Source organism: Ips typographus, linkage group LG11, assembly GCF_016097725.1.
Source record: "Ips typographus isolate SLU linkage group LG11, UJ_Ityp_2.0, whole genome shotgun sequence".
Taxonomy (NCBI): Eukaryota; Metazoa; Arthropoda; class Insecta; order Coleoptera; family Curculionidae; genus Ips; species Ips typographus.
The window spans coordinates 3,297,497-3,313,227 of NC_138432.1; the positions used below are offsets into that span (position 1 = coordinate 3,297,497).

General features: G+C 35.7%; 1 protein-coding gene and 1 long non-coding RNA gene across 4 annotated transcripts in view; one reads left to right on the plus strand and one right to left on the minus strand.

Annotated features, from left to right (window-relative positions):
- Positions 1 to 15,731, minus strand: part of LOC145736071 (pyrokinin-1 receptor-like) — a 131,992-nt gene that overhangs the window by 73,714 nt on the left and 42,547 nt on the right. For all 3 annotated transcript variants that reach the window (XR_014179830.1, XM_081990311.1, XM_081990313.1), the window contains exon 2: positions 6,153 to 6,507. Coding sequence is in view for 2 of the 3 variants with exons in the window: in XM_081990311.1 (XP_081846437.1) it covers positions 6,153 to 6,415 (263 nt within the window). In the remaining variant the exon portion in view is untranslated. The remainder of the gene's footprint in view (positions 1 to 6,152; positions 6,508 to 15,731) is intronic.
- LOC145736072 (uncharacterized) lies at positions 1,471 to 1,875 on the plus strand. The gene is made up of 2 exons (XR_014179831.1): positions 1,471 to 1,594; positions 1,687 to 1,875. It is a non-coding gene; the product is annotated as an uncharacterized LOC145736072 (long non-coding RNA).

A 15,731-nucleotide genomic window follows, 5' to 3' on the forward strand; every position in this document is an offset into this window, starting at 1 on the left:
TGTGTAGCCTAATTGATCGTTAATGGGTTATATCAAACGTCGTTGTTAAGGGGCTGTTGTATAGGTTCTAGTTAAGCGTCAGGTTTAACAGTAACGTTTCAAATTCAATGAAAATTTCAGTATTTACACTTTTCAGATTGAAGTGAAACTTATACAATAGATTTAAAAGAGTTCAAAAATTTTGGTTCAATTTCTGTAGGTAATTGAGTAACAATAAATCAGCTTGTTTTCGAAAAATTTGCTATTTAAATACCTATAATACCTGCCAGTTTAACCTTATCAAAATTGTCATCTATCTATCTATCTAATCAGCCTTAAACATCCATCTTTGAATATAGGCCTCCTCTTCTTTCCTCCATGTCTTTATCCCTATCTATCGTTGGCGGTTTGTGTGTGTCCATTTTACTCCAGCTTACCTTTTCAAGTCATCCAATCGCCTTTGTAGTAGAATGACTTTATTCCGTTGGTCATCTTTTTTGTTTTATTGTATGCCTCGCGAATTTCCATTTCAGTTCTGTTGAGACTTCAGATTGGTTTGATTATTTGTCCCAAGATATGTATTATTTTACCTGTTCTATGCTATCTTGCACAACTGTAATTATTAGTTCTTTCTGTTGGTTGGTCATAGTTTATGTTTTACTATAATTAATTTTCAGTCCTACCTTTGTCGATTTTCGATTTAGTTCTTCCATCATTCTTTGTAACTTTTCTGGATATTCCGTTATTACTACCATATCGTCTGCGTATCGCAAGTGATGGTACTATACACTTTAAGTGACAGGAAGACGTAATACGTAATACTCAAGACGACGTACGTATTTAAGGATTGTTTGTTTATGTTAAAGTTGACTTTAAGTTTGTTATAAGTTTTAGCTTACACGGCATACGCGATTTTAAATATCAAATGACACTATAAGTCAGGACATCTATCAACCTCGTGTTTTCTCTTAAATCTTCTTTGATATTTACTGTTTAGTAAAGTAGACGTTCTTGTTTTCTTTCTATATTGTATACTTATAACACGTATGCTACATAATGAATGACATTTTTGAAATTGCCATTCTAGATTCCGACTCGGAAGATGACGACGACTTGGATAATTTGCTGCTTATGCACTTGTATAATGAAAATAGTGATAAGAAAAGAGCTCTATGGCTCTCTCATTTCTTGGGGTCTTTACATGGGTTTTGCCCATCCACTTCCCTTGCCAAATGTGAATCTAAGTTATTTGTAAATCTAAAGCACAATTTGAAATCTGATTTTTCCATGTTTTGTTGGAAAAATTAACATGAATAATTGCTAATAGTCTCTAACAATAAGGTAGTATAGGTGTACGAGTAGTTATGACTTCAACCATAATTAACGACTGGTGATTTGTTTACAATCTTGACAACGTCTTTATTGTGCTATTTCGTCTTTAATATTTTGAGCTGAAACGTTTCTCAAAGTGCTTTTAACATGGAGATTTCTGAAGACGCAGGTGTTACTTATGAGTTGTGGAGATGATGTTGCAGAGGTGGCGGAACAGTGTCTTAACTATAAAAAGTAAGCCCAGATATGACAAAACGCATATTGACATTCACCCGGGTGGAAAGTGAGTACTTTCAGTTCGTGTATTTCTTATATTTTTAGTGAATTTCAGTTTGTTGTTTATAGTCATTCCTAAATATTTAATGTCATTTTTAGGGATAGTTCTTTGACCATCTGCTGAATGTGTTGGTAAATTTATGGTTGGAAAGTAAGACTTCATTTGTAAAACCACGTCATTGTGCGGTCCGTCAGTGTCTGAAGTCTTTCTACTGCTTTTTTAGTAGTTTTATCATGTGTAACGAGTGCCGTGTCGTCCGCGTACTGTAAAATATAAGCTGTATCGTTTATGTGGTTTTTATTTTGAAATCGGTGGCTGTATATATCATGACAGTAGATGTTAGATGTATAAGAAAGCCGAAAGTGGTGAACCTTGAAGAAACCCTTCTTTAGGACAAAACGGAAATGAAAATGTATCTCTAATTGTCTGTTGTCAAGTAACTTTTTAATAATGTGAACTAGATATTTTGGTGTCTTAAGCTCATGTAGTTTGTTCAATAGTCCTTTATGCCAGACACTGTCAAACGCTTTGTTCATATCCATAAGTAAGCCTGCTGATCTTTTGTTATCTAAGTGTGTAGTTTGTAAGTTATTTGTTAATATAAAAAATGGATGTATGGTTGAATGTTTTGGTTTCAAACATGTTCGAAAATTTTGCTTAGTACCGGAAGTAGAGTAATAGGTCTGTAGTTTTGCACTTGGGTGTTGTCTAGTCCATTATTAAACCATTTTTCCACGAGTCGAGATAGTGTTGTTGTTCATCTGTGTTAGTATTAGTTTGGTGAGTCTCTCGAGGCTTTTTAGAGTCTTGCTTTTGATGTTGTCTTTTCCCGGTGCAGTGTTTTTGATGTGAGCAAGTGCTTCCTCGTATTCAGAGTCTGTAATTAATTTATATGTGTAGTCAGACAGGGGAAAAGAAGCAGAGGAAGAAGACGTATCTCTTGGTTGAATAACCTGAGAGGATGGTATAACTGTAGTTCCACTGAGTTGTTTAGAGCTGCAGCATCGAAAGTGAGGATAGCCACGATGATTGCCAACCTTCTGAGAGGAGATGGCACTTAAAGAAGAAGAAGTCAGATGAGTCTGAAGTAGTCTGTACCAGTTGTTCACCAAGTCCCAGTTATCTTCATCAAAGTTAGGTTGTTGAAGTTTTAAATGCTCTTTGGAAGTGTTCCACAACTGCATCTGCTTTATCTTGGTCTGTATAAAGTTCAGCTCCGTCCTTTCGATCGATTCTACCGACAGCACTCGTTTTTTTGTATTGTGTTCTTTTTTAGTTTTCATCCACTAAGATTTTCCTTTGTCTTTTTCAATTTCTTGACATGCGTCTAACCATTTGTCCTGTCTGTATTAGTCTATTAGCGTCTTTATGTTCCTGTTTGTACAGTTCCTTTTTGTGTTTAATAAGTCTTAGAACTAAGTTAGGTAAAGTGTTTCAGTAGAAGGTGTAAACGATTCTATTGCTGATGACAGTTCTTGTTGTAAACTTTCCATTGATATAGGTTGAGTTTGCGTCTGGATAAAGTTGTGAATTTGATGCTTTACTTTGTCAGTGTTTTGGTTAGGTTTGGTCTAGATGTACCATGGTTTTTGTTCGGGATATGTAATGTTTGTTCTAAATCAAGTTGGAAAGTTATAGTTAGATGATTTGATTCAAGTTCGTTAGAGAGGTTTACATTACGTATATTGTTTGTAAGATTTTTGGTATGAATTAAAACGTCAGGGGTTGAGTCTTCATTGTCAGGCATCAAGAAAATCGTTAGTGTGTCTGGTGTCATAAAGTCAAAACTGTCCAAGTTGTATTTGAACATTTTGTCATTTAGTTTTGACGTATTTAGTTATTAAATTATATTTTTCTACAAATGGTTTGATTCTACCTCTGAAACTTGTTGTTTGTTTTGCTTGTTTAACTTGTTGGGCCAAAAGGGCTTTACAATTTAAACGTGACATTATTATGAACCCGAAAAAAGCTATTGAAAATTGTAATCTAGAGTGGTACAACTTAAATTCATTTAAAACGTGCTCTATTTGGTTTTTTGACACTGCAGTGATACAGATCAACGTATCTATAGAAAAAATGAATTTTAAAATTAAGTTTTTTAATAACATTCTTCTCTAAATCTTCCATCACAAGTTGTGCAATGGCACTAGATATATTGATAGGTTTGTTTATATATTGTGTTTTCCTATAAAAAATATGTTGAATTTAAAGTTACTTCGATTGCATTCATCCATTGGGTTGTCCGTTAATTCTTTGTAATTTTTTCCATTTTTTTTTTGTTAGATTAGAAATGCTTGTGAGATTTCTTCTTCAAGGATTTCTTAACTGTCCATTGCTCTATGCTATCGAAGGCTTTTTCGAAGTCTATAAATGGTATATGGGATCTGATATTCGTTAGCTTTTTCGATTAATATTTTCATGGTTAGCAAGTGGTCGCTTGTACTGAAGCCCTTTCTAAAACCAGCCTGTTCTCTTGCCTGGTAGTTATCAATTTTAGTTGTTAATCTATTTGTCAATATTTTAGTAAGTAGCTTGAACATTACTTTGAGTAGAGTTATGGGTCTATAGGTGTTTAGATCTTTGTCATCTCCTTTTTTAAATAATAAAAAGTTATTGCTTTGTTCCTGGTGTTAGGTATTTGTTTTGTGCTAAATATTTTGTTACTTAGTTTGTATAAGAATTCTGTTGTGGTTTTTTTCCCTTTTTTTAGAATCTCTACGGTTATCCGATCTCTTCCCGGCGATTTATTATTTTTTATTTCTTTCAGTGCTTTTGTTAACCCATTTTTACTTCTTTGTTATTTACACTATTAATCTGTTTTCAAGCTGTGGTTTTATGCATTTCATATTTTTATTCTGTTGAATTGTTTTCTTTATTTTGCTTATTTTTCTAACGTTTAGGAGTTTTAGAATTGCAGGGGAAAGAAATTGAAACTTTTTTGGCATTATTTTGAAGTTCTAGCTAAAAAGTGTCCTAAATGAAATCTGTAGCCCTATTATTTTACTTTCAACTTACGCTAACCGGAAATTCGGAAATGGAATAGGAACGGAGCAAAGTGGCTCGACGTAAACCAAGATTCAAAATTCCGACCGAGTTCATTCTTGTGAATACTTTGCAGATTCCTTTAATTATAACTAGAGCCCGGATTTCTAGAAATTTAGTTTTTTGTAAATAATAAAATCAATCAACCTTTGACATCTAATGTGAACGATTTATGGAAAAACACGACAGATTTTTTCATGTTTTCTTTGCTATTTGTTCTTTATGTGCTTATTTGTTGTTATTTTTTGAATGGTTTAACTAGTTTTTGACAAAAAAAAATCTTTTCAATTTTTTTAAATAAATTAGAATAAATAGTTTAGATAACTCTTTTGACACAAAAACTCAGGAGTTTTGATATAATCTTATTGATTCTGTAACGTCGCACAGTGTCATTCCAGGCCCTAAGGCCCACAAAAACATTAATTTACAAATTTAAACTGAAAAAATGTCTAAATGTTCCTGAACTAGTCTAAAAAAATAAAAACATCTATAGAAGCTCTAAAATGCCTTGCAAAAGCTTACAAATCAACCTAGAAGCTTCCAACAAACTGTTTAAAAGCTTCAAAATGCTTTTCAACATATCTAGAAACTCTCAAAAGATTTCAAGACGGTCTAAAAGTTTCCGTATGCTGCTAGAGCGGTTTAATAGCTTCCAAAAGTTTCAAGAACAAGGATTCAAATGCGTTAAAAGCAGTCCAGTATCTTCAAGGCTCTTTAAACTGTTCAACCATCTTACAAATCCCCCTAAAGTACTCTAAAATGGTTTTAAAACACTACAGAAACTCCAAAATGCTTCTAAAGCAGTCGTAAGCCTTTTAAAACAGTCTAGAAGTTTTCAAAAGCTTTTAAAACACTCTAAATGATCTTCTGAAAAGAGCTTCCAAGTGATCTTCACCTAGTCTAGAAGCTCTCAAAACATTTCAATACAGTTTAAATGCTTTCATATGCTTCTAAAGCAGTTTCAAAGATTCTATAAGTTTTTTAGAAGCTTTCCAAAAAGAAAGCTTTTTCCAAAAGCTTTTAGAACAGACTAGAGGCACTACAATATTACAATCAACAGTGTAAAAGTTTGCTTCTGCTTTTAGATCAGTTTAAAAGCTTTCAAAAGTTTCTAAAACCGTCTACAAGGTTTCAAATGTCTTAAAAGCAGTCTAGACCCTTCAATGTTCCTAAAGTAGTCTAAAAAGATTTCATAACACTACAGAAACTCCATAATGTTTCTAAAACAGTCGGAAGTCTTTCAAAACAATCTATAAGCTTCCAAAAGCTTGTAGAACAGAGCTTTACAAATGCTCTTCAACTAGTCTAGAATCTCTTAAAAGTTTTCAAAAAATTTGAAAACCGTCTTTGAATTTGCAAATGCTTCTAAAGCATTCCAGAACCTTTAATATGCTCTTTAAACTGCCCAAAAACCTTTCCCCAAAAAGTGAAGAAAAATAGTAGGTTCAGGTAACACACCTGATGACATCTCACAATATGCAAGACAAAGATGGGAGATCATAAAACAAACTGATATACCTACCTACTCCATATTAAAAAAATCTCCTGAGGAAGTCCAGACACTAACAACACTAAATCGGACAGAGCCAAACTGAATAAATAATAGTTTGTTGCGGTGTGTAGTGATTTGTTTTTATAGATCACTATACACGTAGTGATGTTGCCTACTGTTCCGGTAAGAAATATCACAACGTAGATCACTGTCACTGGTATAACAATATACAATTCGTCACGTTTTGGACCGTGTAGCGATTCGTTGCATAATGTCTCGTTAAGAAGATCCATTTCGTATATAATCAGATCACATTTTTTGATTGTTTTGATTGGAGAATGTAGAGCTTAGTGAGCTGGTTTAGTCTAGAAGGATTCTGCTCCATCTGAAAAAAAATATATAATTTCAATTACTTGTGAAAATTGTAAAAGAAGAGCAGTGCAACTAAGTGATCCAAAGGCCAAAAGTATTTGTTTTTAATTTCTGAAATAGCATTATATAATATAATTTTAATGTTTTATGACATTCCGACAAGTGGCAGAATCAAACAGCATCAGTTGTTGCCACATACTTCAAGCATGCGGATGTGGCAACGCTAGAATAACAAAAAAGTATTGTACGAGTTTCTATGGGGCTACATTACTTTTGATTTTTAAAAGTCGAAATACTAACAACACTCGATGAATGCTGCGATGAATACATGATAGTTTAATAGAATTCAGCAATTAAAATTAAAAGTTCTTGACTTTGACAGTTGCTAGAATGGTCACGTAAGCTTACTCAACCATTCCTAAATGCCCTCATAGTCTAATTCGTCTGCATGTTTCACACTGGCCCCTAATGCTGCTTTTCTTTCAGCTCTTTTCAGTCGGGAAACAAAAAACAGTCACACTTTTAAGACGCTCCTTCGAGCCAGAAAGATAGTTACTTTAAAGGCCCCTGAAGCTCCTCCAGAGGAATATCTTTCAAGAGGGTTGTCACAGGCGTTTGCATGTTTTCCGCGGACCCCTAAAGCTTTTCTTTCAGCTCTCTTCAGTCGGAGGAACAAAAAACAGTCACGGCTGGCTAAATTGGGACTGTAAAGTGGCTGGGAGACTTCTATGGCGCTGCTTCGAGCCAGGAAATGATTACGATGAAGGCCCCTGAAACTACTTCACAGGAATATCTTTCAAGAAGATTGTAACATGCGTTTGGACTTTTCTCCTTAACTCCCCCTTCATTTCAGCTTTTTTCAATCGGGGGAACAAAAAGAAGTAGCGGGGATCTCAATTGGGTTTGTAAGGAGGCTGAGGGTGCTGCTGCTTCGAACCAGGGAGCGTATTCTTGAAGCGAGGGATGGAAATTATCAAGAGAAAGTTATGTCATTCTATCAACACTTCTCTTGAGAATGGCGTTCTCTGCTTTCAAGGATTAGGCCCCAAGACGATGATTACGATGAAGGACCGTGACACTCCTGCACACTTTCAAGAATGTTGTAACATGTGTTTGCATGTTTCCCACGGACCCCTAATGCTTTCCTTTCTCTCTCTTTAGTCGGTCGAATAAAAGAAGTCATAGAGAGCTAAATCGGGACTGAAACGGGTCAGGGGACTTCTGAAGCTTGCTTGGCCAAGCAAGTTGGTTACAGTCAAGGCCGTGTGACTAGTAGGATTGTCATGGTGAAGCCCAATTCCAAATTCTTATCCCAACGCAGCATCCCAGAGGTTTCTTAGCTCCCTTAGTATCCCTATTGAGCTCCCTGTGATTGGCATTTTTGTAAGGGACGGGACTATTTTCAAAAATTTGAAACATTTTACTTTTCTGAGGAACCCTGTTTACTGATACAGAACAATTTAAACTAGTTTGGCATCAAGGAAAGGAAACCGTTTCTTTTAGAAAAATTTTAACTTTGTATTCAGCTTCAAATTTGTGAAAAGTCAGTGAAAAGTTAAGTTAAGCAATATTTTAGTAAATTTTTAATTCTGTGAATAATTTGTAAATTTCTAACCGTATTTGTCAAAAAATCGTAAATTTGTCGTTTTAATTCTCCCCTATAGTTGTCCAATAATATTTTTTTGCACTTTGCAAAAGCTCACCAAGAAACTGAATATAAACGAAAATGTAAATATTAACAGAATTGGTAAACAAACAATATTCAAGGTAATTCAATTAAACTTGACCCTGCCTAAATGAACGTTTTTCTATCGTCAGTTCTGTTTAGATTATTGTTTACGTAACGTTTGATATTTCTGTCCGGTCATTATTTTCTTTTAGCAAAAGCAGGCTTTTAAACTCATGAATATTAACGAAATCCGACCGATTAAAGCAAATGAGGTGAGGTGATATGTACAAAATGAGACGTTGAAAATTATCTGCGTACTTGAAGGTCGATAAAATAATACAGGCTTTTTGGGAATTACGTTTTTAGCTTTTTACGAATACAGAGTGGCCCAACACTGTCATGGCCTCCATGGCTATTATTAATTATAACTAATCCATAATTAAATAGCGCCCAATCTCTTCATTATGTTGTTGGAAATCGTTTTGTGATCTCCAATATTGTAATATTTTTTTGAGAAAGGAGCGTATCTTCTAAATAGGTCAGTTCCAACATTTAGCTAATCTTATTTATTCATCACGCAAATTAACTTAAAAACTTATGGAATTGCCTAGTTTTTTCTCGTTTCTTGACAGAAATTATTTTCATCCTATTGTCATGTATTCCCGTAATTTTTTCGTCCCTATGGGGCCGCCTTCAAATCTAATATTCAAGAGTTACCGCATTACAAAGAAACAAAATTAAAACTTTTTTTATAAGGCTTTTTTGGCAGTAATTTGAAGTCCTAGAAAAAGAGTGTCCTAAATGAAATTTGTAGACCAATTATTCTACATTCTCTTGGTGCAAACCGGAAATTCGTAAATTGTAATGTTATCTATTTAAGAGTTGTTACACTGCAGGGAAACAATACTGAAACTTTTTTTCTAAGGGTTTTTTGGCATTATTTTGTAGTCCAACAAAGTCGCTCCGTTGGAACGAATCCGAGATTGCATCGACTCGGACTGGATCCAAAAATTTGAAAAAAGTCGTTCCGTGTCCAGATTAAATTACGAACACTTTTACTTTAGTGTCTAAGTTGCTAAATCGGAACAAATCGGACGGATTTGAATTGATATCAAACTATTTGGACTCTAGGATTGGATTGGAACTACATATATTCATTGGATTGGAATTTGGAGATTCTGATTCAACTGAATTATAATACTGAAATTATTTTAAAGAGATTTTGTGACAGTTTCAACTGGATCCGTACAAGTCCGACTGAACAATAGATTGGGATCAATCAGAACGATTCCGCGTGCGGAGTCGGATTGACCATCTGTACTTGAAATTTAAGATTTAGGAGTTATTACACTGCAGGGGAACAAAATTGATACTTAGAGGAACGGAGCAAACTAGCACGACTTAACCTTTTATCTCATGGAGTAAATTTTTGGCACAGTTTTAATTACTTGAAAAAACTGTAAAAGAAGAGCGGTGCAGCTAAGTGATCCAAGTGCCAAAATTATTATTTTTTTTTTTTGTAAATTGTTTGTCCACCTAATATTTTAAAGAAGCCTTAATATCCATGTAATTAAAAAAATACATTTACTATGTTTAAATATGTATCTGTAGGGAGTTATTACATAAGTCTAGTAGAAACTAACTGCCTGTCTTAAGCTCTTCAAATAGAATCACAATCTGTTTTAGTGTCTTGAGGATTTCAAATAAAGGGGTCGAAACGTCGACAACAGTAAAAAAAATCTTAATTTTCTATTATTATAAATCTTAAATTTAAAAGCTTAATATTTAATAGTCATTATTCCGAAAACGACAACATTTAGATAAAACCTTTGTGTTGTGTAGCGTGTTAACGGATATTTAGACATTTGCTCAGTCAGTAGACAACTGACCGAGTGCATATAGAATTACAAATCAATCGCAGCAAAGTCTAATTATGAACTGTGAAATAGACAAACCCAATCTCAATTTTTAACATGAGATATCAAATACATATAGTTTTATCAACTTCTAAGTATGTTTAAAGTTTTCTATGTGTGTATGTTTTCTATTTCAAACGTATCACCACCCTGCTTTTGCAAAAGAAAATAATGACCGCGCTTGGCTTTAGAATGGACTGGCACATATTTTGGGAGAAACTAAGAGAGTTTCAATGGCCTGATCTGAGAGTGAATGAAGACATTGAGAGAATTTCAATTCTCTCAGGAGGGGGGAGCCTGTAAGGTAATAAAAAAATACATGGTTGAAAATCGGAAAAGCAAGGAAGGAGTACCAGGAAAAGAAAAGGAAATCAAACGAACAACAAAAGAGGAGGGAGAGTCCCTAATGAGGAGACGACAGGATCCGTAATGAGTGTATGAATTATGTGTTGTGGAAAGAAAACAACTGTCTGAAGAGGAGAGTTTTCCCGAAGGAACCGCAAGGAGGCGATATTGAGGTGAATTTCCAAGAAAAAAGGTGGATTTAAACCAATAAGTCTGCTGTCCACACTTGGGAAGCTATTAGACAGAGTGAGAAGGTTAAGGAGCACGATGGAAGCTCTGGCTAGGTTGAATGAGATTTTGGATTGGTACAACAAAAACTGGCACGTATTAGTGGTCACGTTCGATCTCAAGAACGCCTTCAACATAGCGTGGCCGCCATACGTTGACCAGATCATCAAAGAAGACGGGGATCCTAGGAAGAGTAGATATCCCGAAAAGGAGTGTTCTCAGGAGTCTAACTATGTAACTGGAGAAGATAAAAGAGAAGGGGTGCATGGGCAGTTATTTGCGGACGTTCAAGTGGTGTTGGTTGGCGGGGTGTCTGTCAAGGAGATGGAACCGTGTATGGGAGACCTGTAGAGCGTGGAAGAAAAAGAGCCTGATGGTCTACGACGAAATCAAGACAAGAGCCATGTTTATCAAGGGGTCGGACAGGATTAAACAACCGGTCGTTACGATGGGTGTGGAGCGTGTGTCTTGCGATGAATGGAGCGACGTGTTAGGAGTGAGAGTAGACAAGAAGAGATTGTATGTGGAACACGCCAAGCGAGTGAGAGATAGTAAGTGTCAAAGATTGTGAGCAAGATTACGGGTTTGTGTCGCAGCAAATAAAGGATGAATAATGGGAAGGTCGGAGCAATATTGGAGAGGGTAGCTGTACAGATAGCAATGTATGTCAGCAAAATCTGAGGTAAAGAGACACATGATAATAGAGTGAGGAGGCTATATAAGCTGTGGAAAGGAAGTTCCTTCTGGCAACGGTCAGATGCTACTGGACCGTTGCCACAAACGCCTTCAGAGTTATCCATACACTTTCACACATTTGGTGGCCGCCGCAGTTTTCAAGTTCCGAGAGTTAAGTGGAAGCTAGAGAATTTGAGACACAGCGAATGAGGACAGGCTTGTGGAAGCTGTGGGATGAGGAGCTTGACGGCGAAGAGGAGTGTGTAAGGAATTTGGTAGATGCGAGCGCAGTCGACTGGGAAGCCGTATGTAGTAGAGTATGAGTGGTCATGGAGGGCGATAAAGGGAAGAAACGGAACGACTAGGCAACACAGGACGGTCTAAGCTCAGAGATTTTGGCGGTATACTGTGGAGGGTTCAGAATGTGTGAGAAACAACATAGCGAAAGAGAAAAGTAATTGGGGGTGCGTGAGTGGCAGAATGAATGGAATAACGCTGAAAAGTAAAGGAATGTGTATCAGGTGTGTAAGGAGGTGTGTTGCCGGTGTTCTTCTTTTTGGCACTTGACAGTCAAATGCTGACTGGGCATGGCAATCTATCTACTTACCTACAAAAAAATTTGGTTTGGTATTAGGAAAAGTGCGAGCGGAGTGGCATAAAAAACCCCAGACCATGTAAGAGACGACCATGTAAGGTGCGACATGGGATTGAGACTGAGAAAGGAGAGCAAAGTAGATAGAGAGGTCGTGAATTAGGATAATAGATAAGAGGAAATAGCGGTTATGAAAGACAAAGAGTCAGGGGTGTTCGCTGATCAGCGTGGCTTACATAAATTGATTTCCAGTTTGCACAGTAGGTTAGTGTTTTAAGTTAGTTTTTTTTTTCGCGGTTAAGATAGTGGAGGTTGCTGGATAGTGCGATCATTTTTGTCCTTTTCGTTCTTGGTCTCACACTTCGCAACACTACAGTCCACTGTTCTGTCGACTTGAAGATTTACTCCAGGAGTTTTTGCAAAACGTGAAAAATAGTAACACACTGGAACTTTGTACCAATATTGCGCCACTCTATGTAATACACTTATTTTTCTACAAATATACTTGTTGTTTTATAAAAATGTGACTCTGTTTGACGTTTAGACAGTTGGCAACAGTTCAAAAACGTTTTTCCAATAAAATAATAAAGGTCATATCAGATCGCGACGAACAAAAGAATAGAAATGGCAAATTTATGCAAAACAAATCAATTTTCAATGAATCGGGAAATAAATGTAGTTTTCCAATGGCACCAATTTAGCTTGGCTCAGCTTCTGCTTTTAAATTATACGTGATTTGTAAAAATGTCCGCGATTCAAATTGACTGTTTTGTGTAAATGATTTGTTGAAGATAACTGTATTAATTTAGTTGTCAAAATTATGTTTTGCATTCAGAAATATAATAAGCTTTACAGTTATAAACTGATTCTAGAAACATTATTAAAGCATTTAAGACCATCTTTTTATGAAACCCAATTAAAAAATATTCAAGAGGAACCACTTCTGGAAAGCCGGGTGGTCAATATCACTAGGAACACCACTCTTTCTATCCAACACACGTCGTAAATCTAGTTTAATTACTGCGTTTCCGGTAAACTAGGTTTTGTTAAACTACGTTTTGTTCCTCCTTGGGAAACCTGAACTTAAAGAATTTTTTTTCTATGCATAGTTACCAGCTGATACATATTCGGCACAAATTCTAATAAAACACGCTTGTTTGAACGTGACGCTGCCAAACTTGCATTAGACAAGCTCGTCATACGAAAAATTTGAACTTTTGATCCTAATTTGAATACTGTCCACTTCCTCGCGTCGATTAAAAGTCGATAAACAACGATTTACATAAATTATACATCAAAACTGAGTCGAAAGTTCATATTTTATAATAAATTAAAACTTCGCGATACGTAGTTGATGGCTTTAAAAGCTTTATTCGTTCATACTAATTTAAATTAGCATCCCTATTCATACACAATTTATTCTCTGACTTTATACAAGGTGTCCGTTTTAAGAGACCCACTAATGAAAACTCTTTACCCACTTACGGGGTGCAACCCTAATCTATTCAAAAAGTAATTAAATCACAAAAGGCATTTTTAAGAGCATTTCCTAAGCTACAGTGTGACCTACAAAAATGTCTTATTTTATCCCTTTTTCAAGATATCACAAAAAATACTTATGCAACAGTATGGAGTTTTGGACTTATTTTAACTATTCTCCATAAAAAATATGGTAACCTACTGTGTATTAGTGTGATAATGATGTGGACAAAACCATATCAAAACAATGTGTGAGACAAAGATGAAAAACTGTGTCGCAATTAGTCACGTGACTACTTTTAGTTGAATGTTTCAACTGTGCTAGTGTGACTGTGTATAAATGTGGAAATGATATGGACAAATCAATAGCAAAACAAAGTGTGAAATAAAAATGGAAAAAACAACATAAAAAACTCTCAAAACGTCCAATCTACACATTTCAAGTGTAAATAATAATTACCACAGTCTGTTTATATTCAGTAAGCTCGATGGGTCCTGATAACATTTCTATTACGTTCTTCAAGCAAACAATTCATGACATTACCCATTACTTGACAATTTAAAGGCTCCAATTATTGTCCTCATACATAAAAAAGGTGATCCAGAGCAGCGTGAGAACTGCAGACCAGTTTTAGTTAGTTTAACTTCTTAGCTAATAGACAGCACGGATTTGAGATTTTCTACAGAGACCGCTTCTGTGGGATTCGTGCAGTATGTTTACGAGAAGCTGAATAGCGGTCTGCAGGTCTTGTCTTGTTCTTCGACCTCACTCACACATTTGGCACGCAGAGCAAGGCGAGTCCGGTGCTGAGGGAGTTCTTGATTTGGTGCGTTGCTCAGGCTAACGTTAAATCACTCTAAAACCAAAGAATATTTATTTACCTGGAAGGGACTTCCGGCACAATTCTTTTGATGTTAGGGTGAAGTTTTTGGCTGACCTCGGTTTACCTTTGGTAGGAAACATGTTGTCAGTTGTCTCATACTTCATTTAATTTTGAAATAAAAATTGCATCCAATTTTCAGAGTCAAATATAATCTAATTTCTTATAATCATTGTTGTCATCTTCTTTTGAGTCAAACTGTTTTAAGTTTGCTTCTTAATCATTGGAAGATATCAATCCTTATTAACTATTATTAACTTTAAACTGATGTTTTAAAACAGATATTTGATGTGGTCTGAGATATGGCAAGGCTCATCAACAACCTGAATGATCAACCAATAAAACTCCTGATATTCAATGATCAGCGCCAATATCAGGCGATTGTCGCAATTTTGGTAGGAAGTACCCCTCTCTCTAATTCGATTGATCTTTTCAACTGTCTCTTCTTGTTATATAACTATTATTTGCTAAAACACTGTGTGCAGTTTAGGCCATATCATCGGGAGCCATGCAATCTCTATCTTAATTTTGATGAGCATGAGCCTGGGTCTGTCGGATGCGGCTGGTTTCCTAGGCGTAACATGTGATTCCAGTTTAACTTGGTCTGCTCAAATTGAGAATATTTGTAAGGACTAAACCGTAGTTTCTACATAAGTGGGCTTTGACACCAAAGTAGCATGCGAACTGCGACGTGCTGCCTGGAAGCAGGAACTACGTCGCAAACTGCATCTTCCCGATTTACTTTCATACTAAAGTCGCATAGCCCCAAAGCGTGTCTTCATTAATGACCAGGCATCTGTCGGGAAATGATACTAAACAGAATATTTTACCATGTAGAAATAATACACGTTTATTGTATCTCAACATCTACAAGTGCTTCCTCAAACATTTCAAAATTTTTACTGGATAGAAAAGGCACCTATCACTTTCTTCGTTACGGATTTTATCTCGTAAACTAACGCCGAGCATTGCCCGTTCCATGGCCCCTTGCATTATCCTCAGGTTTTTAGTGTACTTCTTGGTTGCGACAGGCAGGATGCATGCTTTAAAGACCTTTCGTTTAAGGTTTATAGATTTATCAGGGTTTTTAACTATATGACTCAGTTTTCCAAATGCTATCCATGTCAGTTTGATTCTTCGTTTTACCTCCCTGTTTGATTTTCTTTTCCCATTTTAATGACATGAGCAAGATATCCAAAGTATTCATCAACAATATGCAAAGTTTTATCCGCTATTCTTATGTTTTCCTCGGTCGTGATCATTATTTTTGTTTTTGATAAATTCATTTTTAATCCGACGTCATTTGCAGCTTTGTTTAGTTGTTCTAGCATGTTCTTAAGCTCCTGGATATCTGAACTGATAAGTACTATGTAATCTGCAAAGCGCAAATGGTTTAAATAGGTGTTATCAACGTTTACACCTTTATTTTCCCACGGTAGCATTTTAAAAACG